The sequence below is a fragment of the Arctopsyche grandis genome, chromosome 9 (genome assembly GCF_051622035.1).
Source record: "Arctopsyche grandis isolate Sample6627 chromosome 9, ASM5162203v2, whole genome shotgun sequence".
NCBI lineage: Eukaryota > Metazoa > Arthropoda > Insecta > Trichoptera > Hydropsychidae > Arctopsyche > Arctopsyche grandis.
This window is the reverse complement of record NC_135363.1, coordinates 25,999,337-26,009,630: the sequence shown is the minus strand read 5'-3', so window position 1 is coordinate 26,009,630 and position 10,294 is coordinate 25,999,337. Positions and strand designations below refer to the sequence as shown.

The window sequence follows — 10,294 nt, the reverse complement described above, 5'->3', positions numbered from 1 at the left end:
ACCCTTTATAAGGCGGTACGTAGGCGATATCAGGTAATTCTGGACTGAGCGGTGACAGTGCGTGTAACTCCTTAATCATCAATAAATGCTGTGATACGACTGTTGGCCTTTTACTTGGATCCTCCACCCACCCCTGTACGCAACAATATTTTGACATTTCGAATTATATAGTAATTGAACGAAGAACCTAGACGTGGCGCTAAGGTAAAGCTAAACGCCGCTTCGAAGTCGGTTGAAAGGACGCGTCGTGATTGGCGGAAACGGACCAATAGCGAAAGGCCGTCGACTACCGATGCTATTCAAACGGTAGTCGCAACGGACATCGCGGTCGAGTGGCTGATCGGTTATCGGTGTCCAGCGAGATGGCTTCGACAACTGGCAGCAGCACCCGCAAGGATAAAAACCAAAACATTCAAGTGTTCGTGAGGCTCAGGTGAGTGAAGCACATTCAAGTGACTCAAGTGACGTGAGATGAGGCGTAGCCTTTCCCCACGCACCCCACCCCCTTTACTCTTACAAACAAACCACACCTCACGTCAATTTCTCATCTTCGATGCTCTCATCGTCTCCCTGCTATATGTCTATTTGCTTTCAAATGCTCCATACGCTCCATCGTCTATACTGTCTGTTCAAATGGAATTACATATGTACTTAACCTAAAAACTTGACGGAAGTTTTGAACCCCTTGTCGGTTAGTATAGCGTCATCTCTAGTGTGACAAAGAATACTTTTTTAATGAATCTTTTGTGTGATATAAAATTTGTTATTGTTAAAAACAATATACTGTTTACTATTACTAACTTCTACATATTTTATATTATATTGTTCAAATCAAATTGACTAGTAGGTTTGTTTCATTGACAGAACTATATATGTATGTATCTAAAATTGTAGAATATTTTTTTCCTTGTAATAGTGATGTTTTTAAATTTTATTTTTATTTTATCTTTAATTTATACCAGGGAGGTTTAACAAGTAACCCCAATACGCTTTGCTCGCCAGAAACATTGTATATTTGATACAAATATTATTAATATTATACAAAGTACATAAATAAATATCAATTTATATACACAGAGACATCTATGGTCTAATTTGCTGCATTTTTTTAAAACAATTCAGTAAATACATATCAATTAACATCCACAGAGACATTTATTGTCAAATTTATAAATTTGCAGCATTTTATACAATTGAGCAAAATTCAAAATTGCTGAAAACTCGATATTTTGTGAGAAAATGGGTAAGGTTTCCAATTTGTTGGAACTGTTTCAATAAAAATCAGATAAATTGGCAAACTTTGATAGGAAATGATCAATCTGGAGTCACAAATCTAAGGTCTGGCCAGTAGAAACCAGTGGGATTTGAACCCATGACTAAACTTTGACTTTGTTCAAAGCATTATATGCTAACATTCTGCTGGTTAAATAATGTAGCCTGAAGATAATAAATCTATTTATGTTATTTTCAGGCCAATAAATGCTAGAGAACGAGATCTAAAATCCATTGGAATTGTAGAAGTTAGCGGTTCAAAGGATGTAATAGTCAAACAACCGTTCTCTGATAATAAATTGACGAAAAAATTTTCATTTGATAAAGCTTTCGGACCCAATTCAAAACAGGTGAATTTTTGATATATTGTGTCGATTTTTTTATTTTTATATTATGTACATATGTATCAAATTCTAATATTATTTTTATAATAATCAGGTCGATGTATATCAAGAAGTCGTCAGTCCTCTCATCGAGGAGGTTCTCGCCGGTTACAATTGTACAGTATTCGCGTATGGCCAAACCGGCACCGGAAAAACCCACACGATGGTTGGAGAGAGCTCCGGAAACGTCGATATATCCTGGCAAAATGTAATAACCGCTGCCGCTTACGATTGTAATGTAAACACGATGAATGTTTTAATCTTAATTTTATTTTATTTAGGATCCTTTGTCTGGAATCATACCCCGATCTCTCAGTCAACTGTTTGACGAGTTGCGCATCACTAATTCGGAATACACGGTGAGAGTGTCTTATTTAGAATTGTATAACGAAGAGCTGTTCGATTTATTGTCATCATCCGAAGACAGCTCCAAGTTGAGGATTTACGAAGACGTCACTAGAAAGGGTACAAATATCGTCAACGGCTTAGAAGAGATGACCGTTTATAGTAAAAATGAAGTTTATAATATCATGGCTAAAGGACAGGAGAAAAGACGCATGGCATCGACTTTGATGAATGCACAATCAAGGTATTGATTCATTTTTTTGAATCGTCACAAGCTGTTTGCAATTTGTATGAAATATAACAATTTGTTTTATTATTATCAGTCGCTCACATACTGTGTTCACGATTGTGGTGCACATGAAAGAGAATAGTCCCGATGGTGAGGAGCTGATGAAGGTCGGCAAGTTGAACTTGGTAGACTTGGCTGGTAGTGAGAACATTTCAAAAGCTGGTAGCGATAATCCAGCTCGCCGAGAACGAGCTAGAGAGTGTGTAAATATCAACCAGTCGCTGTTGACACTCGGGCGTGTCATTACGGCGTTGGTTGAAAGACATCCTCATATTCCTTACAGGTATTTTAACTGAGTCAATGAGTGCTATTCGTCAATGCGAGGATCGTGTATGTATATCATGGAAGTTAAAAATTTCAGGGAATCTAAACTAACGCGTCTTTTACAAGAGTCGTTGGGAGGGCGGACTAAAACTTCAATTATTGCTACGATATCTCCAGGTCATAAGGATATTGAAGAAACTCTCAGTACTTTGGAGTACGCCCATCGCGCTCGTAACATTCTGAATAAACCGGAAGTTAACCAAAAGATGACTAAGCGAGCCGTGCTCAAAGAATTTTCTGAAGAAATTGACAGACTCAAACGAGATCTAACGGCGAGCAGAGAGAAGAATGGTTTGTTTTGATTTTTTTTTTAATTATTTATTACTTTATGACTTTTTTCAATTCAAAAATGTTTATATGCCGAAACAAATCGAGGCATCATTGTAAGGTTCAAGTCAATTAAAACCCAATTTTACTGGTTTAATGGTTTGAACCTTGATCTAAAGTCTGGTATATTGTGTGTGTGTATTTGTATCGGCCCATAATGGATTTAAATATATTGATCAAAATCTGCTCATGTTTGCTAGTTGAAAACATTGAAGTGAAACTTTGTGTTTTTGCTTTATCTATGTACAACATAGTAATAATATGTGAAGTTTTGTGATCGAGATTTTAACTGATTTGAACTCGGAATCGATCACTGATGACGTTTCCATGGTTTTTAAATAATGCGTGTCTGTGTATTTTGGAGATAATTCGAGCATTGTCAAACTGAAACTTAGTATCAGTCACTGGTATGTTTATCATGAATTTTAGTTGACTAGAAGTTGTACCTCCCCTTAAATGTAGCTCTCTTTTTTTTTTATTTTATTAGTTTTTGGATACAATTAACTCCGGTGCGCTCCGTTCTACCAATTTGCAATATCTCGAGACTTGTTTTCTCAACTTTTCTGCTGCTTAAACAGCAGTTTGTAGATTATACCTATATAAAAAATGTTTTTTTGTATACATGTGGTAGAGAATCCTGACAGATGACACTGCTCAGGACCACAGTTGAGATGTGGCGGTTTAGTTTATAAGATCAAACACGTGCGTTTTCAGTCATGTTGTTTATTAAGACGATACGTGCGGAGGTTTAGCGACCAACTGCGCGGAGCACAGGTCCAACTGCGACTAACTGTTACATCTCTGCCCCTTTTCATCCCCTTCTCACAATCAGTCGTAACATACCCTTTCTCAGCCATAGCTCATACGTCAGCCTTTCGTTCAATTCCAACCCTACATTTATGTATTTAATATATTTAATATACGAGACATTGTGATCATTTATAGATTTTTAAGCTAATAACATATCTTTAAAATATTAAAAAAAAAAAAAGGTTTAAAAATCATTTCTTACTATGTATGTATGTAAATTTTTTTATAGTTAATGTATTTCCTGTATAATATTATCTCGTAAAATAAGTATTTCACTATATAAAACACTTTCGTGTATGTGTTTTGTACATATATATATAAACTCGACGATAAAACACACAGAAAAAGTTGGGAAAACGAGTCTCGAGATAATGCAAGTTGGTGGAACGAGGTAGACCCAATTAACTCCTAGGTTGCTCAACAAATTGGGCTTTTTTTAACATTTAAAAGGTGTTTATAAGTTTCATATACTAATATTTTTGTTCAAATGTTTTTATCTCTACCGGTTACCATTGGTATAACGCGCTCGGTATTTAATTTTTATCTTGCCATGGTTTAGTAAAAACAAAGTAATTATAAAGTGCATATATTTTGTAATCAAACCCAAAGATAATGAAATATTTTTGCATAATTGGTATAAAAAACAAAATTAAATATTACAAATCGAAAACATATTCAGTGAGATCCTTGTGTGCCTGTTTTGAGGAACATATGTATGTATATAATTTTTCGAATACGGTTCAACCGATGCAAGGTATAACTTTAGATCTGGAGCTGCATTCAGTTTATCGCTCTCTAGAGTTGATAGGGTTTTGGTTAGATGCTTAAAATCTTTATCGTGATGTCCGTGAGTGAAATCCAACAACCGGAAGTAGAAAATATATGTGTGTGTGTGTATGCGTCATTTTTGAATTTCGTTTTTGATCCTTATTATATTCCTCAAATATGGGTTGATCAATATTTTTTTTTTTCATAGGTATATATTTAGCCAATGAAACTTACGCAGAAATGACTTTGAGATTGGAGGAACAAGAAAAGGACATTCAAGAGCGTATACTGTTCATCAAAGCGATGAACGAAGAAAAAGACCGCATGGAGAAAGTTTTCAATGATATGTCCATTCATCTTAAAAACACCGAAAATCAACTCAACATCACGAGTCAGACGTTGGACCAAACGAAGAGCATCTTGAATGACAAGAAACATGAGTTGAAGCAGACTCGGGCTGAAGTCGCCGAACAGAAGCATCTCGTGTCCAAACATGTCGAAACAGAGACGAAATTGTCCGAGCAGGCGAAAAATTTACTAGACATTGCCGAAAATACCACCACCGATATCACCTTACTTCACTGTGCTGTTGAGAAGAAACGGTACTATATTTTGAAAATTTATACGTATGCATTTGTAAAACAAAAAAACTGATTGATTTTTTTTGTTTGTCTGTTTTAGATTGTTGGAAAGCAACAATTTAAATACGGCTAAAAGTTTCGTCGATAAATCTCAATCGCATCGAAATCAAATCAAAGAACATCTCACAAGTTTTACATCTAATCATATCGAACAGCTGTCGTCCCTCGCAGAAAACACCGGTACAATTATAATTCTATACAATTTCTTAAGTATGACTAAATATGTATGTATGTATTTCCTGACGTGAAACATTTTCTAGAAAAACATCACCTCGAATTCGAAAATAGTCAATTGCAATCCAAGAAAATAATAGAGGACATCGTCATCCAGATACGAGATGCTATTTCAGTTGGAAATACGAGGAAAGCTGATGACATTGCGAACATTTGTAAAATGACCAGTGATAAATTCGATGATATGAAAAACAACGCCGAGTCTGAATGTGCCGACATTAACTCCAAAATGGTCCTATTGCTGGGTTTATTCGACGAACTTAACATTGCTAGGGAAAACGAACGTGAAAATGTGAACAATTTAAAAGCTTACGTAAAATCATGGGTTCGTGTTTAATTATTTTAAGGATTATAATAACACTAAGCAACAAAAAAAAATATACACTTATCTCCCTATATATACCAATACTATAAACTATCAATCTGTACTAAGTTTGACCCACTATTCGAATTCGAATATGACAATGATTTTTTGTTAGCGTGCTCTCGTTTATGAGATATAAGCGTTTTAAAAATGCGCAACCTTTACATATTTTCGGCTTTTGCAGTTTTTAACTCCAAATCCAGTATTGCTGTGCCAAACCTGAGTATTGGAATCAACAGTCGGATGTTATTTCTATTGATTGTAATTTTTTATTATTATATATTTATATATTATCTTAGCTATCAAGCTAATTTAAAAATACATCTTAATTACTTAACTCTAAAATTTATAATAACTTATATGTACTGTCTGTAACAGAGGTGTCTCTTCGCACCTCGCAAGAATGCATCCATGGTCTTAGCAGATCTGATGCACTCGGGGAGGGCATTATACATGAGCACACCCCTGTGAAAAACACCCCCAGCTGTCTTATTTTTTTTCTTACTCTACTTACAACTAGTTTGTCCTTATTTCTAGTATAAAAACTATGTTTATCTCTATTCCTTATTAGATAATCATCAAAGTACTTAGGCAATAACTTATGATCTAACTTATAAACAAAAGACAATGTACTGATATTTAGACTAATTCTAATACTCATCCATCCTAATTCATCTAACCTACTTCCAATGCTCTTAAATGTACTCACATTAAAAATACCTCACATAGCTTTATTGGGCCAGTTTTATATTCATAAGGATTGGTTTTCTATTTCAATATGTGTTTTTATATCTAAACATACTAATTCAAGCGGACAATGATTTTAAATTAGGTTAAAGAATGCGGTTGCTTAGACCGTATTCATATATCAAGAGCGATATAGAGAATGGAGAGCGCATCACTCCATCTCACTCGCTCACGTTCGCATACCATCATTATTAGCAATGAGTGATGAGCGTCTCGTCCCACTTAGGATATTTCATATTGTAATTTAAAATCATTTACTGCTCAAATTGGTACGTTAGAATATTTAGATTGAAAACCAACCCTTGCAGACGTAGTGAAATATGGAACTGGACCAATAAATGCATGATAGATTGAAAGAAAAAAAATATTTTTGTCTACAAATTCGCTAGATAATTTATAGTAAATATTTTAAAGCAATGAAAAATCACAATCTATTAAAAAAAACATCTGAATATTGATTCCATTACTCGCTTTTGGCGCAGCAATATTAGATTTTGAGTAAAAGACTGCAAAATGCAAAAATCTGTAAAAATGTATAAGCGTTTATAATAAGATATAAATCTCATAAACGATAACAAGCAAACAAAAATCATTATCATATTTGAATTTAGTAGGTTAAACTCTTAGTAAAGATTGATTAGTCTTTATTGGTATTAAAAACGTGATTTTTTTTTTTTTACTTGCTCCGTGTAATTGATTCATAAATCAAATGAAAATTATCACTCATTTCCTTATGCAAAAAATTTCAGAAAGATTCGTCCACTGCTAAAATATTGAGCCTTAAACACATACAAAATGAATGGTGGAACAGTGTAAATAATCATTTGCAAAGTATTTCGGAACAAAATAAAATAAATTACGAGAACGATCTACAAGATTGGCAAAAGCTGTCGTACACAAACAAACAACAAGAAGAGGTAATATGAATTTTGCATCAATATTTGAACATAGTTGAACGCCAGGAATCAACGATTTATACTTGAAAACGACTTTTTCAGGACATTAGTAAAGACTTGAGCAGCATGAAATCTATGCTATCTGCGTTAGAATCAAAATATTTAACCAGCAAGAACACCGTGTACTCCATTATAGATGAGAGATGCGACAGATCGGCCAAATCTCACAAGTCGTTCACGGAAATGGTTCAAACCGTCAACGAGAGCCTGTCGGCGAAGACGCATGATGTAAATATTATAGTTAGTACTTTTGACGAGACGAACAGAGCGTTTGTTAAAGATATGACGGGCGTTTTGGAAGATTCCATAGAAAAGGTCAACATCGGCGCAAATATCGATAAGAAATTGAAGGTGAGTTGTATACTTTCACAGCTAATTTATATATTATACATTATTTTATTTCAATACTTACGTGTATTTAATTTAAACTTTTCCGTTTCAGGATAGCGTTTGTGATGTTTCGGAATTAAATAAAAATTGTTGGGCGAACTATATAAAGAATTCCGATGATGCGGTGAAAGATATTAACCAATTGCAAACAAATACTATTACTGAACAATGTGATTCTTATAATGTGAGCAGCATAATTTTATGACACTGTTGATTCATTCAATGTACATATGTATCTATTTCTAACTTTACTCTTTTCGGTTATTCAGACATTCCTCACCCAATGTGGCAGCAAGCAAGAGGAAATGCTTCAACCCCTGCAAACTACCACTGAAAATATTCACGCACAAATGAACCACCACAAACGAGAAATCAACGGCCTGACGAACGCGATGAACACGTTCAGCGAAAGAATGTGTGGCGATCTTATGGTTAACGATAATATTGAACGTGTATTTTTGACTGAAGATTACAAATCGTATTCACCGACGGGTAAAATGCGCTTTCCGTTGATTATTGTTTCGCTTAAAAGCTTTTTTTTTTAAATGTATGTAAATGTTTAGGTAAGACGCCGATTCGGCGGGAGTTCAGTTATCCGAGACAACTCGTAAACACTTCACCTCACGAAAGAATCCTCATGCGATTCAGAAATGCCAAAGTTGAATCACCAGAGGTTAGTGTATGAGTTGCATTGTGCAATTTTTATTTTATCTCGATTGTATTTTGAAATTATCTTTCGTTTATTACAGAGCGATAGCATAATAGAATTGGATAACACCATGGAGTCGACCCCGTTTAAAGTAAATTTAGAGAATTCTCAAAGCGATAACGCTAACAATACCAGGTCTAGTCTAGATGAATCCGACACCCTGTTCGTCGAACCTAAACCTATTAAGTACAGTCCGAATCAGAATCCAATGTCAAAATCAACTTCAGAAAGTGACATCTATCAGATAATGAACGATAAGGTATTGTATTTTATTTGGTTCCCGGAATAATGCACTGAATAGTGGCGCAGTTTTGAGAAATCCTAATTTTCAAAGGCGCTTAAGAGGGCTGGACACCAGCGCCTTATCCATACAAACGTATTACACTTCTCCCTTCCTCAATTATGGCACTAGAGAAATTATTTTTTAATATGCTATGGATATCCACCATTGGCATGCATCTGTGCTTTTATTTTTTTGATTTTACTTTTTAAAGGAGCTAAGAGCTGCCAAACATCTATAAAATCGCCTCTTTTTTACACCCACGAAAAGAGTCCAGCGTGCTTATTTAACGGTCGATTTAAAAAAAAATACGCGTACACTTGCATAGAAAATATCTTTCTCATATCGATGATGAAATTTTTTTAAAAATTGGTCCAGTTTCGGAAGAGGTAATTGGAGAATACGAAACCTCGATTTTGTCGATTTAAAATACGTATTATCTGGTCGAAGCGCAACTGTCGCATTCAATCAATATATATATTGATATATTTTGTCGCATTCACTCAATATATATATATCGAAGAAAGGAACGGCAACAAAATTAAGGTTTTGGGTGTACAGCCCTCTTAAGAAGGACTTGCGCAACAACAGAATCCACAAAAGCACCCTTGGATAATACCTCTCGGTGCTTTTTTGTGGAATTCTATTGCGTTAGTTCTTCTTGAGCTTCTTTGAAAGATTGGATGTCTCAAGAGTGCGCTTGTTTTGGGTGCATTTATCCGATCACCATTTTATTTGCATAGTGTGGTTTCGCTCGTTGTGTATGTTTTTAATTGAACTTCTATCTTGTGCAGCAATCCAAGGAAAACCTCGACACATCAGCCAACGATAAAAAAGAATTCGCATCACGTTTGAAACAGCCACAGTCCGTCAAGAAGATTCTCTGTAATAAAAATTAATGGAAATTCGTCAAATCGCAATCAACCCGGGATCGAAAAACTGTAATATCACCGAAATGTGTGGAATAAGTTTAGATTACATTACCATTTGTCCTTATGTTGAACGTAATATCTTTGTCTTTTGTGAGTGTGTATCATGACATTTTTTATAGTGGAAATATGTTGTTTATAAGAGTTATTTTGTAACTTTATTTTTATTATTATACTTCTAATTTTAAAATAATGATATAATATATTTATTGTATAAGTTAATTAAAGTTGTGTGATTAAATTAAAAGTGAATGTTTCTTCAATTTCATGTTTTTACATTATAAAAGATTAGTTATAAAAAAGTATACAAATTTCAGTGTTAATTTTAAATAACTTTTGTTCTTTGCGTTTAGCCGTTTGCTAAATCGTAAGAATTTTTTTTATCGTTTTGGTTTACATATCTAATGAAATATTTGTACAATTTTTAATATACATACATGTGTACATGATAATATAGTGATAACGAATGTTAAAACGTTAAAAATATATCTTTACATGATTTTAATAAAGTACAATTACATAGTTT

General features: G+C 34.2%; 1 protein-coding gene across 1 annotated transcript; it reads left to right on the top strand.

Annotated features, from left to right (window-relative positions):
* The first annotated feature begins 277 nt into the window (after window positions 1-277).
* Klp61F (Kinesin-like protein at 61F) lies at window positions 278-10,294 on the top strand. The gene is made up of 16 exons (XM_077438096.1): window positions 278-433; window positions 1,472-1,622; window positions 1,711-1,863; window positions 1,937-2,244; window positions 2,324-2,572; window positions 2,651-2,904; window positions 4,727-5,120; window positions 5,200-5,339; window positions 5,420-5,718; window positions 7,254-7,421; window positions 7,503-7,811; window positions 7,903-8,034; window positions 8,120-8,342; window positions 8,414-8,523; window positions 8,600-8,818; window positions 9,634-10,294. Exons 1-16 carry the CDS (start codon window positions 363-365, stop codon window positions 9,736-9,738), a joined length of 3,285 nt encoding a protein of 1,094 aa, XP_077294222.1. The 5' UTR covers window positions 278-362; the 3' UTR covers window positions 9,739-10,294.